This window comes from Petaurus breviceps, unplaced genomic scaffold, assembly GCF_028583685.1.
Source record: "Petaurus breviceps papuanus isolate PSGF00001 unplaced genomic scaffold, PetGlider_PUasm1.0 90823, whole genome shotgun sequence".
NCBI classification, from domain to species: domain Eukaryota; kingdom Metazoa; phylum Chordata; class Mammalia; order Diprotodontia; family Petauridae; genus Petaurus; species Petaurus breviceps.
Genome location: NW_027187352.1, coordinates 3,732,601 through 3,755,013, shown reverse-complemented (window position 1 = coordinate 3,755,013; position 22,413 = coordinate 3,732,601). Strand labels below are relative to the sequence as shown.

Genomic DNA, 22,413 nt, shown 5'->3' with positions numbered 1-22,413 from the left:
GGGGTCATGATAAATTAGTAGCTTGTTGGATGTAAAATTCAGGTGCTATTTTCACCACCTACCTTACAGGGCTTTTTTAAGAAAAGTATTTCATACATATCTAAGTGCTATAGAAATGGGAGATGTTATCATTATTAAATTAATTCACCCCAAATCCTCCATGGCTTAAGAGAGGAAGAAGGGGAGGGAGATAAGGTGGGGACAAAGGAAGTGGAAGGAAGTGGATAAAGAGGAGAGGGAGCTAGAGAAGGAAGAGGAGAAAATGGAGAAGACAGAGGAAGAAAAGATGGAGGAGGAAAATGAGATGAAGGAGGAAAAGAATGAGAAGGGGAGATGGAGGAACAAAAAGAAGGAAGAGAAGTAGAGGGGCAGAAAAGAAAGAGGAGGGAATAGAGAAGAATGAGTCTTGTGTGCTCTGGAAAGAGGAGGGATGTAGTTTCCAGGTTAGGTTTGGGGATAGAGGAGAGATTTTGAGTATCTTGTAATGTTTTGTCGTTCTGTTGTTTCAATTGTGTACAACTCTTTGTGACCCCATTTGGGGGTTTTCCTGGCAAAGACACTGGAGTGTTTGCTATTTCCTTCTGCAACTCATTTTACAGATGAAAAAACTGAGGCAAACAGGGTTAAGTGACTTGCCCAGGGTCACACAGCTAGTAAGTGTCTGAAGCCAGATTTGAATTCAGGAAGATGAATCTCTCTGACTTCAGGCCTGGCACTCTATCCCCTGCACCAGCTTTTCTCACTTGACCATAGTGTCTTTTATAGATGAATGTGACCCAATCCTTGTCCTCAAGATAAAGCACCCATCTAATAGGGACACACTTATAAATGAGCCCCTCCCTATAATCCGTTCTGTAAGTTCTAAGTAAACTGGACTGTTCTCAGTTCTGTGAGTTCCTATTTCCATTTCTTGGCTGGTTCTGTTCCCTATACCTGAACCTGCCTCATTCTCATCCTTTGACTGTTTAATTATTATTCTGCCTTTAAAGTCTTATTCAAATGCTGTCTCTTCCAGAAAACTTTTCCTGATCCTCTAATGGTGATTGCAATCTCCCCACCCCCACCCCCACCCCAGGAACTCACTTCCTTCATACTTCTATAATGTACTTCTAATCATGTTATTATTGTGTTTTATACATATGTGTTCTGTGATAAACCCAGAAGAGAATTACCGTGTGTTAATCCCAATGCCAGTGGAACTTTGAAGACATCATGCCCACTCAGTTAATTTTCCTCTTCCCCCCCAGCCTTGGCACCAGCTTGGGTTACTGACCTCTTTGGAAAGAAAGGTAGCCCTGGGTAAATCCCACCCCCATCCCAATGCTTTCCTGCTTAGATAGCTTGGGAAGAGGAGGAAACAAAGATTGTGCCAGTGAAGAGGCATCCCAGGAGTGGGGTTAGTCCCCCCACCCCCTTCCTCTGTTTCTACCAGTTCCTTCCCTTCTTCCCACCCTGAGGGTGGGGGAGGGTGGGGGTGGACTGACTTGGGCATTGACTGAGGCACTCCCTCTGTCTTCACTTTTATGAAGGAGGAGTTGGGGGAGGGGGGTCCGGTCAAGAGGGCCATGCCAGTTGGCACCAGGGGCAGAAGCCTTGGGCTGAATAGGGGCTGTCCCAGACGAAGGTGGGACTGTGTTCTTTCAGGCCCAGGCTGAGTCCTCCACTGTGTTGCAACAGCTCCCTTCTCCACCCCCCACCCCCCGCCCAAATAGGGGAAGGCACAAGAAATAAAGACATTATTCACTCCTTAGAGAGTTAGTCTGGCTTTAAACATGTGAACCTCAGGCCCAGCAGGCGGCCCTTTCCCTGCCAGCAGCCGGGCAGAGATAAACACAGCAAATTTGATACAGCCTCACTGGAAACAGGATCCACTGCCTCTGCCTGGGCCTCCTCCCGTGGGCAAAGGAGTGAACCTGCAAGTCCCCTCAGTTGCCCAGAAGAAAACCGACTCAAGGGTGGGCAAATTACACTGTCTCTTCATCTCCAAATGGTCTTCCTGGGGCAAACATGGGCTGGTTAGTAGAAAGAACACTGGACTTAGAATTAGTAGGAGTTCGAGTCCTGGCTCCTCAGTTTCCAAGTGTGTGGCCTTGGGTAAGTCACATCATTCACCAATTCAACAACCATTTATTAAGGGCCCACTAAGTACAAGGTGCTAGGAATATAAAGATAAAAAATGACTCAGTTCCTGCCCTCAAGGCTTTATACTCTACTAAGAGGGGACAGATGATATTTACAGAGATAAGTATAATGCAAGGTAAGGAATATTGTAGGCAAAGGAGAAACTCAGAAAAAATTATTTAGAAAAATTTAAGGAAGAAAGGAAAGATCACTTCCCTAGTTTATAGATAATATTTGTAAAGTGCTTAGCTTGGCGCATAGTAGGTATTTAATACTTGTTTGTTACCTCACCCCAAGCCCAAATGAGGGATCATGGATTTAGAGGTGGATAGCTCCACACATACTGTCTAGACTAACCCACTCATTTTAGAGATGAGAAAATGGACAGGCATAGTTTATAAGGGACAAAGTCGAGATGCAAACCCAAGCCTCCAAATCCAGCATTCTTTCTGTAGAAACATGTCTGTCAGCTAGGAGGAAGGATGGGAAGATGAAATGAGCTCCTGATGGCTTGAGTCTTCTGTGGTTTAAACATAGGGTTGGGAATCAGGAAACTTGGGTACTAGACCTGGATCTACCACAAATTTACTATGTTATGTGACCGTGGACAAGTCCCTTTCCCTCCTTCTAGGCCTCATTTTTCCCATCTGTAAAATAAGGGGGCTGGGTTAGATGACCTCTAAAATCTCCCTTACTGACATTCTGTGATTCTGTTTGTGTGTCCAACCCCCCAACCCAGGGTAGAACTGGAACCCATGAAAGGGGGTGCTAAAAAGAAGCTAGTTTGAGCTCAGTATGAGGAAGTTCTTCACTGATATCTGTGCAATGTCAAGAGGTCTGGAGGAATGCCCACCCACCCCAATGCCATTGGAGTTTTTATGGGAGAATTCAGATTAGATAGGATGAGAGACATAGATGGACTATAATCAGTATCATTTGAGGGAATTGATAAAAGAAGGGGAGCACAGATCTCTTAAAGTGTCTAAATATGATAAAGGACTTCCCTAGCTCTGAGGGAGACAGACAGACTAGGACACAGAAACAGAGACAGAAAGATAGAGAGAGCTATCTCACAGAAAAACAGCTTGCCTAAAGAGGAAATGAAATGCCTATTACTTGGGATGTTCAAGTGAAGGCCATCCTCTCCTCAGAATACTATAGTTGTGATGTCTATATTGGAAGGGAAAACAGAATTTTTTCTCCTACTCATGTGGTATTTGTCTATAACTAGTTTGGAGGTGAAGGGAAATCTATTGGATTAGGAGTTAGTAAACCTGGGCTCGGTCATGTGCTGGTAAATGTTTAACAACTGGCACATTCCCCCCCCCCAAAGTTAATGCTACATACTTTTAATTTTAATCTGCATTACTCACATTTTCTCCATCACTGTCCTAAGTCTAGACAATTAACAAACCTATAAATCAAGCCCATATTCACAGTGAGGTGTAAATACACTGAAAATTTAACAATCAGATCTCAAGAGCCTATTAGAGACATCTCCAGCATGCTTTGTGAGGGATGACTTTTCCTTTTTCCTTTTTAAAAAAATTTTTGGAGGGGGGAAGGCAAGGCAATTGGGGTTAAGTGACTTGCCCAAGGTCACACAGCTAGTAGGGTGTGTCAAGTGTCTGAGGCCAGATTTGAACTCAGGTCAAACTCCTGACTCCAGGGCTGGTGCTCTATTCACTTGTACCATCTAGGTTCCCCAAGGATGACTTTTATAAATGAGGATCAAGAGAAACTCAGAATCTCCAAGCTGAAGGAACCTTGGGAGATCATCTTTTCCGATCCATATCTAAACAGTAATCTTCTCTCCAATTCCCCAACAAGCTGTCAGAGCTCCCTGCTTCCAAGGCAGTTCAGCCCACCTTGTAGTCACTTTAATTGTCGAGACCTTCTTCCTTATTTCTGGCTGAAATCTGCCTCTCTGCACTTTCCATTCAGTTCTCCTCATTCTGCCAGGTGGGCCAGGTAGAATATGTTAAATCCCTTTTCCATAAGACAGCCCTTGGAATCCTTGGCCTCTGCCATATCCCTTCTGAGCCTGACACTTGAAGCCAGACTTCCCCAGAGCCTTCCATCCTAAGGTATAGTCTCCAGTCCCATTATCATTCTGGTCTCTCTCCTGTGAACAGCAATAGTAATAATAATAGCTAATATTTATAAAGCTCTTACTAAGTGCCAGACACTGTGCCAAGCTGGAATATAGAATGTCAAAGCTGACATCATATTATTCAATATAATAATCCTTAAATAAATATTTGTTGATTGATAGATTGACCTTAGAATACACAATGTCAGAGCTGGAAGGGACCTTAGAATTCAATTCAGCAAACATTTATTAGGCACCTACTATGTGCAAGGTACCGGGTTTGACTCAGAGGATAGAAAGATGTGACCATTGCCCTGCTCTGAAGGATTTTACTTTCTTATGTTAAAAGAACAAGTATACGATTAACTATGAAAAAAGGGAAAACAATGAACTTAAAAAGGAGTGCTAAAGGATTCCTCATTTTTTGCTTCATCGAATCAGGGCTCAACTCAGGGACCAACTCCTTCTCGAAGCTTTTCCTTGTCTTCTCACTTGTAAGTTCTCTCTCTCTCTCTCTCTCTCTCTCTCTCTCTCTCTCTCTCTCTCTGTTTCTGTCTCTGTCTCTCCCTCTCTTCAAATTACCCAGAATTGATAAAGGAGCATTTTAAAATGTACGTCTTTTATTTTTAAATATTTTTGTCTGTTTACATTTATTGTCATGTCCCCTCCCACAGGAGACCATGAGCTCCTTGATGTTTTGACTTTGTATCCTTAGAACCCTGTAAGGATTGACTGTCTGACCCTGAACAAGCTATTTAATCTCTCAGTGTTCTAGGCAACTCTCTAAGATTCTTGAGTTGTAAAGAACATGTGAGCTTGCGTTGGTGGAGGCATTTTCCTTACCTGAAGTTCCCTATACCAATGAAATGACAGGTCCAGTATCTTTTCCTCTTCCAGAGTCTAGCACAGTGCCTGGCATGTAGATGGAGAGTTGTGTATTTTTTTTAATTAATAGAAGCAGGGAGATAAGTTAGAAGGCTGTTATAATCAAGAATCTACCAACCTGAATGAGAATTCCATGTCATCCTTGACATGCCTTACATGTCATCATCCAATATGAGCAGATATGAAGGCCTCAGTGGTGATGGTTACAAAAAGACTGATGGATTTGGATTCAGAGGACCTGGATTTGAATCCCGGCTCTGGGAAAATCACTTAACCCCCCTGGGCCTCAATTTCCTTATCTGTAAAATAAAGGAATTTGACTAAGTTGACTCTAAGATGCCTTCTAGCTCTGTCTTTTTGATCCCATGAACTTCCCTAAATTCACCAAATACCTAAACACCTTTGATCTACATTAAAAGCAGACAGAATTCCCAATAAGAGCAAGGAGATATATCATCTCTTTACATGTGGAATGATAAATGATTGCAGCAGAGGTGCATGATCAATATTTGAAGGACCAAGCAAGTACCAGGAACAGACACAAAGGGCTGTGGGAGTTCCAAGTATGAGAAAGCCCTGTACTTGGAGCCTGGAGACTTGGATTTGAGTCAGTACTCAGCAAATGACTAGCTGTGGGATTTGGGCAAATCATTTCCCCTCTCACCTGGATGCATCTCAGTAATAGAGAAGGTTGGGTCAGATGAGTTCACATAAAGTAGGAGCAGCTTTCTTCTGGTTGGTCCCAGAGAGCAGAACTCGGAGTCAAAGGTAGAATTATCAGAAAGGTAGTTTTAGGCTTAGTTTAATGAAGTTTTAAAGGAAAAACCTAGCAGTCAGAGACATCCGCCAGTGGAAAAGACTGCCCCCGAGAGAGACAAGTGCCTATCCCTCCCTGGGAGGCCTTCAGTTGGACACCAAATGACTCATTGTCCAGGAGGACAGTCATGAGAACACAGAATGTTAGACCAGGAAAAGACTTTAGAGAGGATTTATTCCAACCCTCCTCTGCTGCCAGTGAGTAAAGCCAGTCTCAAAACAGACTTGCCCATGTCCCGTGTCCTCTTGCCTCTAATCCTGAGCTCTTTCTCCTTTGAAATTACTTTGTATTTATTTTTTATATTCTTTTATGAGTACATATTGTCTCTCCTGATAGAGAGAAGATACTGTTTCATTTTTATCTCTTTCGCCCAGCTTAATGACAAGCACATAATAGGGGAAGGGAAGGGGAAAGAAGCAAACATTTATTAAGGACCTCCTATGTGCCGGGCATTATACTAAGCACTTTACAAATCTAATCTTATTTGATCCTCACAACAACCTCATGAGGTAGGTACCATAATTATCCCCATTTTACAATTATGGAAACTGAGGCATTTAATAAGTGCTTATTGGTTGATTAATTCTATGCCATTAAAGAAAGACTTTTTATTCAAGTGCCAGAATTAGCTGATGTCACTTCCAACTCTGGGATTCTAGGCTTTTATTCTTTCTAAGGGCCCTTCCAATGAAATGCAGGGCAGCATAGTGAATAAAGAGCTGACCTTAGAGCCAGGAAGGCTTGGATTTGAGTCCTGCCTATTGGCTGTGTGATCCTGGGCAAGTCACTTAACCATTCAGTACTCTAAAACAACTCTCTAAGATTACAGGTTGCAAAAGAGGTGCTTACTTGCATTGATAAAGGGTGTTCCCTCATCTGGGAATTCCTTATACCAATGAAATCAAGGGTCTCTAGTTCCTATCCCTAAAGGCCCTTCCAGGAGCTCCTGAGTATTGTGATAAAGATCAGTATAGACTGAACCAGTCAGGGAGGGCTCCCCAGAAGAGGTGGGTCTCAAGCTGGAGACCTCAGGGATGGGGAGATCAATCAGTAAGCATTTATTAAGTGCCTACTGTATGCTAGGCTTTGGGTATACAAAGCTAAAAATCAAACAATCCCTGCCCTCAAGCAGTTTATATTCTACTAAGGAGACATATGTACAAATATATGCAAAACATATATAATATATAGATGCAAAGTGCTTTTTTTCTTTGGAGGAGGGATTGGGAAAGGCTTCATATAGAAGACCAAGTTTTAACTGAGTTTTGAAGGAAATGAAGAATTCCAAGAGGCAGGGTGAAGACACCATCCAGAGGACTACTAATGTGTGGCTGGTTGGTCTTTCCAGGCCCTGACATGTTCTGCCTTTTCCACGGGAAGCGATATGCCCTGGGGGAGAGCTGGCATCCCTACTTGGAGCCTCAAGGGCTCATGTACTGTCTGCGCTGCACCTGTTCTGAGGTAGGTCTATCTGTCCTCCTCCACTGGGCCTAGAAACATGGCCATGGACACCTACCTAAAAATCCCCACAAAGCAGGGGACTCTAGAGATCCTGAGACCCTGTGCGTTTCCCATCTGTGCCCATCCTCACAGTAGACGCTCCTGTACTCACCCTTGGAAGTTTGCAAAGTGATTTCTTCCTATGGACAACAGGAGATTGCTAGCTGAAATGAATATAATTGACAAAGTGCTTTATTTATATGATTTCATTTGATTATAGGCAGTATACTATTATGGAAAGAGTCCTGTCCTTCTCTGTCATTAGTATTTGGGTGACCTTGCAAGCCACTTCCCCCATTCTGGGACTGAGTTTTCTCAACTGGATAATAAGGGGGCTGCAGCTCTAAATCAGGACAGCTAGATGGCACAGAGGATAGAGTGCTGAGCCTAGAGTCTGGAAGACCTGAGTTCAAATCTAACCTCAGATACTTACAAGTTATGTGACCATGGGCAAGTCACTTAACCCTGTTTGCCTCAGTTTCCTCATCTATAAAATGAGCAAACCGCTCTAATATCTTTGTGAAGAAAACCCCAAATGGGCTCACTGAGGGCCAGACTGAACAACAACAAAGAGAGTTATAAGTGTTGGGAGTCAGCTCTAGAATCTGGGATTTTTAATTTCAAGTCAAATATTCTTTCCACTCCATCAGTACAAATGGTTGTTTCTTATTGTCGTTGGTGTCATTGTTGTTGATGCTACCAGACCTAGACCTTTAGCAGTCTAGGGAACTCCCAATAAGGAAATTTCCTCTCTGGAAGCAGACCAGAACCTCCTCTGAAACTTGCAGTCTAAGAGTTTTACCTAGCACACAGAGAAGTTAAGAGACTTGCCTAGATTAGGATCCTAGATCCCTGGAGCTAGGTAAATCAGATGGCAAGAGTTATCCAAGGGTGAGAACCCACCATTGGAGATTGACTGACTGTCAGGGGAGCAGGAAATTTGAGGCTTATAACTAGTGAAACACTAAAGCAAGCTACTGTGGGGATCAAGGCTGTGTATGGAAGCAGGTGAAGTCAAAGTGGGGAAGATGGATTGAGAGAATAGGAATGTTGGGTCCAGGGGGATGAAGGCTATGATAAAAGTCCCAAATAGTTCTTTGTGTGAGTGAATGAGAGAGTGGGAGAGCGAAAGGGTGGGAAGTCATGGATGGAGGTGGACATTGCAAGGGGAGCAATTTTAAGAGGTGGTGAGGTATCAGGTGTGACAATGTTGGTGTGTGGCTACAGTAGGGGGGGTGGAGAAAGAGGTTGAGAGAACTGAAGAATTATGAAATCAGATGGTTAGGCCAGTTGATATAAATATTGAAGTTCCCAGTTATATTGGAAAGTATGATCATGAGCCAGGTATGGAGGTTGAGAGAGCTTTGGAGAATAACCTGGAAACCAGAGTATGACAGCAACAAGGATGAGGAGAGCATATTACAAAGAGGTTGTATGGACTTCAAAAGAAGAAATGTTATTGAAAGCTGAAAGTAAAGGAGTGCAAAGGGGAGTGCCAGCAAGGAACAAGGTACATGAGAAGAACTCAGAGATCTATAAGTGACTTGGTTAAAAATATTCACCTGGCAAGTCTCAAAGCTAAGACAGGACCCATGTCTCGTGCCACCATGTTCAGCATTCTTTCTATTCTATCAGCTGCCTCTAACATCTACATGTCACACCTGATGGTGATGATGCTGTTTAGATAGCTAATTGCACTTTTCATCCACTTTTTTTTCCCTATGTGGATGGTTAAGCCAATCCAGTCCAATCCAATAAGCATTTATTAAGCCCCTACTTCATGCTGTTTAGATAGCTAGGTGGCACAAGTGCAGAAAGCCTCGGACCTGGAATTAGGAGGAATTAAATTCAAATCCAGCCTCAGAAAATTACTAGCTGAGTGATCCAAGACTAGTCACTTACCCTCTCTTAAGTTTTCCCACTTTTAAAATAGAGATAATAACATCTACTTCTCAGGGTTGTTGTAAGGATAAAATAAGCTAACATTTGTAAAGTGCTTTGCAAACTTTAAAGCATTATATAAATGCTAACTGTTATGATGATGGTGGTGATGATAATTAATACCAATTATTCTCTGTTTCACTTGTGTAATAATTCAGCACTTTTAAGAGTATTTATTCATTCACTGAGTTCCACAGTAACCCTGTGAGGGAGGCAGGACAGGGATTATCAAGCTCATTTTATAGATGAGTCTCATAGTTTGAGATTGTTGAGCTTAGATGTATTGAGAGGCAGCATGGGTACAGTAGAAAGATCCTTGACTCAGGAGTCAGAGGACCTGGGTTCAGATCCTTTGTTTACTGGATCTATGTCTCACCTTAGGCAAATCAGTGATCTGATCATCTATTGTACCTTTGTAATTTTGGATAAGTCACAAATCTCCCTGGTCCTTTATTTCCTCTAAAATGAGATGGGCTCTGAGGTCCCTTCTAGCCCTAATTTCAGGATCCTATGAGTTAACTGAGATTCAGAGGGATTAAGTGAGTTGCCTGAGGTCACATGGCCAATCCATAAGCATTTATTAAGACTGCTATGTGCCAGACCCAGCTCTAAACAGTGAGGATACACAGAAAGACACAAGCACAGCTCCTGACCTTCAGGAGCTCACCCAGCTCATTAGTGACAGAGCCCCAAGCTTCAGATGTAGGCGTTTTCTTGTTAAAGCATTTTGTAGAAAGTCAAATCGAATCAAATCACACCATCCTTTAACCTTTCACTGAATCTTTTAAGATCATCAATGTGGACACCTCCTCCAACTGTACGAATCACAACCCTTCTACACCTACTCATCCGGCACCACTTTTGTCCCTTTGTTCTTGTTCAGTCATGTCCAACTCCAACCCTTTGTGACCCCATGTGGGGTTTTCTTGGCAAAGATGCTGAAGTGGTTTGCCATTTCCTTCTCCAGATCATTTTATACATGAGGAAACTGAGGCAAACAGGGTTAAGTGACTTGCCCAGGGTCACACAGCTAGTAAGTGTCTGAGTTCACGTTTGAACTCCCATCCTTCTGACTCCAGGCCAGGCATTCTATCCACTGCACCTAGCTGCCCACTTTTGTCCATATCTTACCACAAATCCACCACAGGGGATCCATCCAGTATGCTGAGGGTGGGGAGGGGGGAAAAAGCAGGGGTCTTCCTTTAGTTCATAGATTTTGGAGCTGGGAGGGATCTCAGAGGCCATTGAATCTAATTCCCTTATTTTACAACTGAAGAAACAGGTTCAGGGAAGTTAAAAGATTTGTCCAAGGTCATACACAAGCATCAGAAGCCAGATTAATTTGAATCCAGATTCCTTGACTCTAGAATCAATATTCTTTGTTGGTAATCATGTACAAGGATTGTCCAACAGTTATTCATTTCCCTCATGAAATGGCCAGTTCACTTCTTTTTCTGTTGTTGTTTTTTTTTGAGGGGGGGGAAGGCAAGGCAATTGGGGTTAAGTGACTTGCACAAGGTGAACTCAGGTCCTCCTTACTCCAGGGCTGATGCTCTATTCACTTCACCACCTAGCTGCACCTCTTTTATCTGATAACACCTTTATTTCCTTTTTCTTTCTTCCTTTCTAGTTATAGCTCATCTTTATATAGCATTTTAGGGTCTGCAAAACATTTCACACAGTTTCTCATTTGAGTCTCACAACAACCCTGTAAGGTAGGTATCATTATTATATCCATTTTACAAACAAGGAGACTGAGGCTAAGAAAGGTTAAAAAGTGAGCTAGCAAGAAGAGTCTGGGGCAGGATTTGAAAACAGGGCTTTCTGACTCCTGAATACAGTACTCTAGTATACATAGCTGCCTTGTATCATAGACATAACATGGTATGGACAATAGGCACTTTTCATCCACTTTTTCCCCCATGTGGATGGTTAAAGTCAATCCAGTCCAATCCAATAAGCATTTATTAAGCTCCTACTTCATGCAAGGCACTGGGGAGAATTCTGGTGAGTGGTTAAATATCTCAATTAGAAGACTCTGTGATCTTTTGAAACATCAGAACAATGTTCAAACAAAAACATCTGAAAGTCATCTCCCCTTTTTCTTTTGGACTCCATGTTACCTATATGGACCACTTTTAGTTCCCACGAGTCTCTCTATGATGTTTCTTCCTTGATATTAATAGAGAATCCTCAAAGCCATCTCCTTATTTTAATAGCTTAAGGAATTTTGGGGGGATAAATGGGGGTGGGGTGGACCTCAGATTTCAAAGGTGTAGGAAAATACCAGGGAGGAAATGTCCTCTACCAGTGCAGATCTACAACTCCTATACAACATATAGTCTTAGAGAGTTGCCTGGGGCACTTCGAAGTTAAGGGACTTGCCCAAGGTCACTCAGCCAGTATGTGTCAAAGGTGAGACTTGACTCCAGGCCTTCCTGATTAGAAGACTGGCTCTCTATCCATTATACCAAACTGCCTCTCTCAAGGATTATTTATGATCTCATAAACATGTCCGTCCTTCACAGATGGAGGAGAGTTTTTAAGGCTCCATCTTGTTCTCCAGATCAAATGTTTGGCTTTTTTTTTAATAGTCCACAAACAATGAGCACAGTAGGACCTTGCCTTCTCAGTGCCTTCTTGTCAGGAGTGCATGACAGTAATGATACATTTTGCTCTGGAGGATCAACAAGCATTAATTAAGGACTTCAAATGTTCAAGGCAAATAATAGCTGACATTTATATAATGCATTGAAGTCGGCCAAGTACATAGTCTCATTTCATCCTCCCAACAACCCTGTAAGGACATTATTCAGATGTTATCCCCATTTTCCCATTTTAAAGACCTTTTAGGTCGGAGAGACTAAGTGAACTTAACCCATAGTCACCCAGCTTCTAAGTCAGAAACAAGGTCTGCAGCCTGGTGCAGGCTGTTTCTACTCTGCCTGGAAGCCACAATGGCAGGGTTTGGGGGAGACTCAGATGAAAAAGACAAGGTCCCTGCCTTTAAGGAACTTGGGACATCTTCTGTGTGGTGGCAACCCAAAGTCATAGGAATTAGACCTGGATACCCTTAGCAGTTATCACGTCCACCCCCTCATTTCATTTTATTTTATTTTTCATATTTCCACTTTCACTTTTATGGACAGGTTTTGTTTTTGCATTACAAACATTTACAAATTACTCTTGCTTAATGAAAGATCTCTTGAACTAAGTAAAGTTAAAGTAAAATAAAAGTTATTTTAAAGTAAAAGTAAATTTTAAGTAAAATAAGTTGTTATATATTAAGTTAAGTAATTAAATTTAAGTAAAATAAAAAATACAGTGACCTCATCTGAAAGTTCATCTAGCATTTCACATCTGCAGTATTCCCTTGCTCCCTATTAAAAAAAATTAACAGAAATCTATTTTCTCTCCTTCCCATCCCCCACCTTGGATGACCAATAATAAAATACTATCATCCATTATGTAGAGGAATGGATTTAGAGTATGCATGAGACACATGTGCATGTGCATGTTAGTGTGTGTGTGTGTCTCTGTGTGTGTCTGTTGCTCACTGGCTAGAGTGCTAGGTCTGCAGTCAGGAAGACCTGAGTTCAAATTCTGTCTCATACACTGACAAGCTATGTGAGCATAAGCAAGTCACTTAACCCTGTTTGCCTCAGTTTTCTCATCTGTAAAATGAGCCTGAGAAGGAAATTGCAACCCACTCCAATATCTTTGCGAAGAAAACCCCAAATGGGGTCACAAAGAGTCAGACATGACTGAACAACATCTATATACAGCCATTGGGAAAGTTTGTTTTGCTTGATATCCCCTCATTTTACAGAAGAAGAAACAGTACAATAAACATTTGGTGTTGGAAGATGTGGGTTCAAATCCTGGCCCTGCTATTTACTGCCTGTGGGATTGTGGGAAAATTCCTTTTCCTCATCTTGTCGTCAGTTTCTTTGTTTATCAAATGGGGGGACTGAACCAGGGGGCCCTTCTTTCGATTGCCAGATCTGATGGCCATTTCTCAGTCCTCATCTTTCTCGACCTCTATCATCCTCCTCTCCTGGATACTTTCTCCTCTACTGGTTTTTTCGACACTGCTTTCTCCTGGTTCTCCTCCAATCTGATGATGGTTTCAGAGGTCCCTTCCAGCTCTTAATCTATGATCCTGTGAAATGCTCTGACCTTGCCGCAGTGACGACTTGCTGAGAGGGAGGGGGGATGGATGTGATGACTTAACGAGACTGCCCCCCCCTCGGCCTTGCAGCCAGAGCTCTTTGGCCCCCTGCAGGAGGGCTGCTGTACCAAAGCTTGAAATGTCTCTTGGCTATAAGCCAAACCCATTTGTGACATAATTCCTGATGGTGTAATAGGCCCTACTGTCTCTGTTCTCAGGGAGGAGGGAGTGGGTGGATGGATGGGTGGGTGAGTGGGGTGCTGACGTCATCTCTTGAGACAAACAGCAGGTGTTCCTTAGCTTCGGACATCTGGGGCTGTGTCTCAGCTGGAGCTGGTCCCCTGAGGCACACCCCCCTCTTCCTCTTGGTTCAACTTTCTCTTTAATTTGCATAAGAGACAGAATCTGGGAGATTCCCACTTATCTCCCACTCCATTATTGTCAGGCCAAGAAGTAAAATATTCCAGGAACATCGCCACCCCTCCACTTTTTCTTTAGTCAGGGAAATGGTAAGGTCTGGGAGTCTCCCTGCCCCTAATTTGTTCAGGTTGAATCTTCCTCATCATCTTGATGCAGTCAACAGGTCAACAAGCATTTATTAAATGCTTCGTATGTTACAGGCCCAGTAGTAAGTGATGAGGATGTGAAGAAAAGAAAAAACAGGGTTCCTGTCCTCAAAGAGTCCACATTCTAATGTAAAAGGCAACATGCAATCAACTATGTACATACGATGGCTAAACAAGATGGAGGGATAGAAGGTAATCTCAGAGAGAAGGCATTGGGGTGGGGAGGGGCGATACTAGCAAAGCACTTCAGCCAAAGGTAGGATTTGAGGTGATTCTTGAAGAAGGCCAGGGAAGCTAGAAGGTAGCAGTGAGGAGGGAGAGCTTTCTAGAGACAGGAGACAGTGGCCAGTGAAGAGGCGCTGAGTCAGGAGCTGGAGTGCCCTACTCTGTAAGTAATAGCAAGAAGACCAGTGCCACTGAGAAGAGGGGAGAGGAGTAAGGTATAAGGGGAAGGGAAAGGGAAGAGGGGGCCATTTGGAAAAGGGTTTTAGATGCCAAATAGAAGACTTTATATTTAATACTAGAGATAATAGGGGGGAGTTTATGGAATAAGGAGGTGATATGATCTGACCTACGCCTTAAAAAGATCACTTTGGCAGCTGAGTGGAAGATGGATTGGAGGGAGGAGAGACCAGAGGCAGGGAAACAAAAATAGAAAGCTATTCAATAGAAAGCAACCCAGATGTGGATCAGCATAGTGGCTGTGTGAGTGGAGATGAAAGGACATGCATAAGAGACTTTATAAAATAGAAACAAGAAGAACTGGCTATGTGGAATGAATAGAAGAGAGGCACTAAGGATGATGCCAAGATTGTAAACTTGGAGGACTGGAAAGATGGTGGCAATAATTGGAGAGTTTGGAAAAGGAGAAGGTTTGGGGGAAGTCTTGAGTTCTGTTTTGGACATGTTGAATTTGAGATGCCTATAGGACATAAAATGTGAGATGCCTAACAAGTAATAGGAAATATATGACTATAGCTCAAGAGAGAGATGAGAGCTAGATACACAGATCTGGAGATCGTATATATAGAGTGATGGTGCAATGGGCAGTTAAGATGGCACATTGGATAGAGCACTAGACCTGAAGTCGGGAAGCCTCATGTTCCTGAGTTCAAATTTGACCTCAGACACTACTTGGGTGACCCATGGCAAGTTGCTTAACCCTGTTTGTCTCAGTTCTTTATCTGTAAAATGAACTAGAATAAAAATAACAAATTACCCCAGTATCTTTGCCAAGAAAACCCCAAATGGGGTCAGGAAGAGTTGGACATGACTGAAATGACTGAACAACAAGTAACAACAAAAGAGATGATAATTGAATTTATGGGAGCCAGTGAGATTACCAGGTGAAACAGCATAGAGGAAGAAGAAAAGAGGGCCCAAGACAGACCCATGGGGGTCATTGACAATTAGTGGGCATAACCTGTATGATGAAACAGCCAAAAAGACTAAGAAGGAGTGGTCAGTCAGACTGGAGGAGACCCAGGAGAGACCAATGTCATAAAAACCAAGAGAGGAGAGATTATCAGAAGAAAGTGATTGGCAGTGTCAAAGGCTCTAGAGGAGTCAAGAAGGATAAGGACTGAGGAAAGGCCATCAGATTTGGCAACTGCAAGATCTCTGGTGACTTTGAAGAAATAGTTAAGAAGGGCTTGTGTCTCACTTGTCCTAGGTTTTTCCTAGTGCTTTGGATCTAGTCCCAGGACTCATTTTACCCCACTCCACCTCCCCACCAAGCAGGGCAGGTAGATCAGAGAATTAACCTAGGAATGCTTTCTGAAGGAGGGTGAGTTTTAAGTTGAAGATGAAGGACCAAGTGGGGTACAGCTGTGAGAGCTATGTCTTCATCAGAGGTGTTGATGGAAATATTGAGTGACAATTGATTTCTTCCATTGGTTCTTATTCTTTACTGTCTTGAGGTGTGGGGAGGGGAGAGATGGGGAGAAAATTCTGGTACTCATGATCTTATCCAAGTGAATGTTGAAAAATAAATAAATAATAAAATAATTTAAAGAGAAAGAAAATATTGAGCAATAGCATAAGGCTAAGACCACAACCCTGTGGAATTCCAACAGAAAGGTCCCTCCAAGTTGATATAGATAAATTAATGGATCAGTGTCTTTGAACCTAGTCATTAAATCAATTCAGAATTCACCTCAATTGTACAATCATCTAACTCTGTTTTTACATCTTGTTTACCAGAATATATTGAGACTTTTTCTAGTACAAGCTAGCATTAGTCTGTTGTTGTTGAGTCATTTCCATGTCTGACTCTTTGTGATCCATTTTTGGGGGTTTCTTGGCAAAGATATGAAATGGCTTGCCATTTCCTTCCCCAGTTCATTTTACAGATGAGGAAATGAAGCAAACAGTATTAAGTGACTTGCCCAGGGTCACACAGCTAGTAAGTGTTTGAGGCTGGATTTGAACTCAGGAAGATGAATCTTCCTGACTTCAAGTCCAGCAATTTATCCACTGTGCCCCCTATTAGTCTACCTACCAGTTTAATAGCACTATCAGAAAAGGACATGAGTTTAGTCTGGTATAATCTTTTCTTGAAAAAACCATGCTGGTTCTTAGAGATTGTTGCTTCCTTTTCTGAAAAGTGACCCCTTTAATAATGTGTGCTTCAACTTTTCCAAGAAAGTCAAATGCACCAGTCTATAAATGAGAAGACTCTTTCTTTCCCCCCTTTTTAAAAATTAAGACATCCAATGCTGATCCATGCTGCCAAGGGATGGAGATAGGTCCAATTAGTGGGAAGAGAAAAAAAGACAAGTTGTCCCAGGCCTGGGAACAGGAGAAGAGGGGAATTGTAGAAGATGAAAGTGGTATTTAGATTTGCCTAGCTAAGACAAGGTGTGTGAATTAGCAAGAAGCTTGCCATTGCTGCTAAGAGAGCTAATGCAATCTTAGGATACATTAATAGAAGTATATGTTAGATAAGGAAGGAGAGAGGGAATAAACATTTATATAGTACCTACTATGTGGTAGGCACTTTACAAATATTGTCTCATTTGATCCTTACAACTTTGCTAAGTAAGGACTGTATTATCCCCATTTTACAGTTCAGGAAACTAAGGCAGAGATTAGGTAACTTGTCCAGAGTCACACAATTAGTAAATAATCTGAAGCCTGTTTTGAACTCAGGTCTTCCTGACTTCAGGCCCAGCACTTTATCCACTGTACCACTGAGGTGCATCGACTGCAGGGCAGTTGTTTTGTGGGACCAGGAAAGCAGAAGCTGTTGCCAGAAGCTTTAGAACATAGAGTACTAGAATGTCAGTTGAAAAGGATTTCCAGACATAGACTGTAAAATGTTCAAAAAAGAATGAGTTGAAAGATCTTTTAATCCAACTTACTCATTGGGTAAAGACAATCTTAAACCCAGAAAAAGGAAATGACTTGTCCAGGTTTCAATGCCATCAGTAGAAGAATAGGGACTAGAACCCAGGTCTCCACAGCACATGTTTTGCTTTTTGGGTTTTTTTGAGGGGCAGTTGGGGTTAAGTGACTTGCTCAAGGTCACACAGCCAGTAAGTATTAAGTGTCTGAGGCCAGATTTGAACTCAGGTCCTCCTGACTCCAGGGCCAGGGCTCTATTCACTGCACCACCTAGCCACCCCCCAGAGCACATGTTTTGGATGAATTAACATCTGACTGTAGGTTGTTGGAGGGGTGGATGGGGGAGAAAAGAACAATGTGGAGGGATGACATTGTGAGGCAGAGAGAAGAGGATGATGGTAGCTGAGCTTGTCCCAGGATGAGAAGATCTCTGTTCACTTAACAGCTATACGACGTTGGGCAAGTCATGACCCTTCCAATTTTCAATTTCTCCATCTGTAAAATAGGTCTTACAGTTTCTATTCTTTCTCCCTGATAATGCTGTAGAAACGTTAGCTCTTATAATTCAGGGCTCTTCACAGGACCTGTCAACCTCCTCTGAGCCCTGGGTTTCACCTCTTAGCCAGGTGTTCCCCATAAGAGTCGATCTTCAACTCTGTCCTAAGCTATCAGCAGATAGTAATCATTGATCTCCTTTTTCCTTCCACGTAAAATATATACATTTTAATGGTGACCTTCTAGAGACAAGGTTTTATCCTCCAATGGCTACATGGGCATGTTTGTTGTTTGTTCTTCAGTCATCTTCAGTCATATCTGACTCTCCATGACCCCATTTGGAGTCTTCTTGGCAAAGATACTGGAGTGGTTTGTCATTTCCTTCTCCCAGCCATTTCACAGATGAGGAAACTGAGGCAAACAGGGTTAAGTGACTTGCCCAGGGTCACACAGCTAGTAAGTGTCTGAGGCCAGATTTGAACTCAGGAAGAGAGATTTTCCTGACTCTAAGCCTTGTGTTTTATCTACTGCACCACCTGTCTGTCCTGGCCATGTTTGTCCAAGTGGAATTGATGGAATTTTAGAAGCACTTATGGGGGGAGAGGTTAAAGGAAGTATAGTAACACTGCTCAGATGGTCCTGTGCAGGTGAATCCTGGAGCTTACAAGTTTGACTAGTTCCTGCCCTGCCTACATGAGTGCCTTTAGATGAACAGTTTTCCTTCTCTGGGTCACAGCTCTGAAATCTTTAAAATGAAGGGACTGGACCAGTCTCTTCCAGATTTGACATATGTTTTATATGCTGAGGTGGCTCCTATCTCTGATATTGTATTTCTGAGATCCCTTCCAGCTCTGGCATTTGTGTTCTAAGGGCCCTTCCAGTTCTGACATTCTGTGTTCTAAGACCCCTCCCATCTCTGACATTCTATGTTCTAAGGGCCCTCCCAGATCTGACATTATATGTTCTAAAGTCCTTTCTAGCACTTACAACCTATGTGTTTTAAGGCCCTTCTCAGCTCTGACACGATCAGTTCTATCTGTTCCAAGGCTTACGGTTCTAACACTTGAAATTCTAAGCTTTCTTTCAGCTAAGGTCCCTTATGGCTCCAACATACTTCATTCTACAAAGTTCTGAGGTCTTTTCCCACTCTCACAGTGTGGGTTTGGTCTCACAGTCTGGTCCAAGGTTTCTTCCAGCTCTGACATTATACATCCCAAGGTCATTCTCAGTGCTAACATTCTGTGTCCTAACGCCCTTCCTAGCTCTGATGTGCTAATGCTCCATGATTCTTTGAATCTTCTTAGCATTAAGGTTTTCTTCTGTCATCACTTTAAACACAATTTCAAGGTCCTATTTTGGTCCCAGACCAATCCTTCCCAACCCAAATCAAGAAAGATGCATCTCTGTCCTGCCCTGGCCAGGGCTCTGTGAGGTACCAACCTCCTGAGCCTGCTCTCTCCCCTCCATAGAGTGCCCACGTGAGCTGTTATCGCCTCCACTGCCCACCGGTGCACTGTCCTCAGCCTGTGACGGACCCTCAGCAATGCTGCCCCCGGTGCGTGGGTAAGTAGCTCCAGCCTCCCCCCCAACTCCATGTTTCCCTTTCTCTGCTGGCTCTAGGCTTTCCCTGCCCTAGATCCACCCACCTTTCATCCTCCCTCCCTTCCCTCTAACTCTAGGCCTCCTTAGTCTCTCGCTCATCTCCCCTCCCTCTAAACCCCATGCTTTTTACCCTACTCTGTGCCTTTCCCTTCCTCTATTCCAATTTCCTCTTCCCTCAATTCCTGTCTTCTCTCCCAAATTCTTACAATCTCACCTCTCTCCTAGCTTCACTTCTCCCTCCCCTCTAAGTCTCTCTTTCCTCCTAATTCCCCAACGCCCTTCTTTTCCTCTAATTGACTTCCCTGTTTGACCCCAGAGGGCAGAACTGAGCACATTGGGGCTGAGAGGAACAGTTTCAGGGAGGGCAATTTCAATTCACTATAAGGAAAAATTTCCTGACAGTCACATGTATCCAACAATGGAATAGTCTCCTTCAGGAGACCAGGGAGGGAGATAGCTGTCATAAAAAAAGTTCAAAACAGAGACTGGATGATTCTCTGCTTGGAGGGCTAAAGAGGGGATTCCTATGTTAGGGGAACATGTCTATTTTCTAAAGACCCTTCTAGACATAGATTTCTAATAGAGATGGGGGTGGGGATCAGAGAGGAGGAGACACTTAATCCCCTGTCCTAGTATTGGATAGTTCGGGATGTAATTTAAAAGCAATTCCTATGAAAAAGATCTGGAGGGATGCAGTGGGCAACAATCCCAATCCAAGTCATTAACATGGTGTGGGACCCCCTAGATTGGTAGAGCCCCTTTGGCTCTACCAATTGAGTCATAGCATTTAGAACAGAGAGTGGTGGTCATGTTATTCTGTGCCATGGTCAGACCACATCGAAACTTCATTCCTAGAGCCATTTTAGGAAGGACATTGATAATGTGGAGCATGCCCAGAGGGGGTCAGATATGATGATGAGGAGACTGGAGACCAGGTCATATAAGGCTTGATTGGGGAACTGGGAATGTTTAGCCACTAGACAAAAGATTGGTGATATGAGAGATATTTTCAAGTATTTGAAGAGCATAGGGAAGGAGGAAGAGAAATGTGCATGTAGCCTCAGACTCCAGCCGCCTTAGGGTGGCCACTTTTTGTAGCAGTCGTGTGTTATCGCAGAAAGGGTGATGGATCTGGACTCAAACCTCAGTTTCCTTATCTATAAAATGGGTGGGTGGGGTGATAATATTTATAATATCTTCCTCTCAAAATTATGGTGAGAAAGAATTTTGTAAATGTTAGAGTGATATAGAAATACAAGCCACTAATATAGTGGAAAGGGAACAGGGTTCGGGGTCAGGAGAATTGAGTTCAAATCCTGACCGTGTTACCTGTGAGACCTTGGAAAAGTCATTTGACCCATCTGTGACTTAGTCTATCATCTGTAAAATAAGGGGTAGAATCTGGTCATCTCTAAGGTCTTCCATGGCTCTAAATCTGTGATCTTCTGTCAGACCTAGACACAGGAGTAAAATAAATACTAATTTCTTTTTTCAGACCATCAAGCAGGAATAGAGCCTCCCCTGGGTGGGGCTTCTACAGGCCCCAGGTTGAGGAATAAGAAAGTACAGGCTTGAGGTCTCCCTTTCCCACCACCATCACCCAGTAAGCTTTAGGAAGGATCTAATTGAATTCCCACTCCCTGAAAGATGGGACCTTGGAACATGGAACATACTGTCTTCTCGCCTCAGATCAGTGCTCCAATTATTCAAACCTATTTCATTCAACAAACATTTATTAAGTGCTGACTGTGTGCAGAACACTCAGCTTGGTCCTAAAGGTGATAGAAGGTTTTGGTAAAACACTGTTCCCATCCTCATGGAGCTTTTTGTCTAGTACTGGTGGATAAGATATGTACATACATATTAGCATCATGGGGGAAAGGTTCATTTCTGGAAGGGAGTAAATGCAGCCAGATTGGCTCTGAAGCCAAGCAAGGTGGGACAGGGAAGGGCCAATCCTGATGAATCTAGATGTGAATCCCACATCTTTTCCAACATTTACCAATTTCCTGAAAGATGTGGGACCATAGGAGCTTATTGTAAGACTGGAAGGAAGGAGATGCTATATAGCAAAAGCTGTGGGCTCCCTGGGATGACTCTGGCTAATGTCTCAAATTGGAAGGAATCTTCATTTTTCTTTTCTTTCTCTTCTTTTCTGTAATCTTTCCGAAGAACCTCACACACCATCGGGGCTCCGGGCCCCCCTGAAGTCATGCCAATACAATGGGACCACCTACCAGCAAGGGGATACATTCACCACCCAAGAGCTCTTTCCCTCCCGTCAGACAAACCAGTGTGTCTTTTGCAGCTGCTCAGTAAGTTTTTCCAAAGATCCCTTCCAATCAGTAAACATTTATAAAGTGCCTGCTATGTGTCAAGTACTGTGCTTAGCGTTGGTGATGCAGATAGAGGCAAAAGACAGTCCCTACCCTCAAGGAGCCTGTACTATAATGGGGGGACACAACAATCTTCCAGCATGGGCAAGTGGAGGTGGTATGGAGGGGATGGGATTAGCCAGGGGTGATGTAGAAGGAAGGGAATGCTGAGACCAGAGGAGGGGGCAACTAGGCGATGGCGCTCCTAAGTTTCATTATGGCCTCAGGGACTTACTAACTGTGTGTGACAGTGGGCAAGTCACTGAATTTCTCTCAGCCTCAGTTGCCTCACTTGTAAAAGGGACTGATGATAGTGCCTTTCTCCCAGGATTGTTATGAGGAGCAAATGAGGTTACCAATGTACAGCACTTTGAAGACCTTAAAGCGCTATGTAAATGCTATTATTATTATTTACTGGTAAAGCAGAATGGTATATTTCCCCACACACACACTTAATAGTATTTCATTTTTTTCTGATTACCTGTAAAGATAGCTATCAACAT

At 43.0% G+C, this 22,413-nt stretch overlaps 1 protein-coding gene across 1 annotated transcript in view; it reads left to right on the top strand.

Moving 5' to 3' along the window:
- The window catches only part of CHRDL2 (chordin like 2), an 83,141-nt gene that overhangs the window by 9,035 nt on the left and 51,693 nt on the right, over nt 1-22,413 (top strand). Inside the window, exons 2-4 of the mRNA XM_069070847.1 lie at nt 7,264-7,376; nt 19,403-19,496; nt 21,708-21,850. Coding sequence (XP_068926948.1) covers nt 7,264-7,376; nt 19,403-19,496; nt 21,708-21,850 — 350 coding nt within the window. The remainder of the gene's footprint in view (nt 1-7,263; nt 7,377-19,402; nt 19,497-21,707; nt 21,851-22,413) is intronic.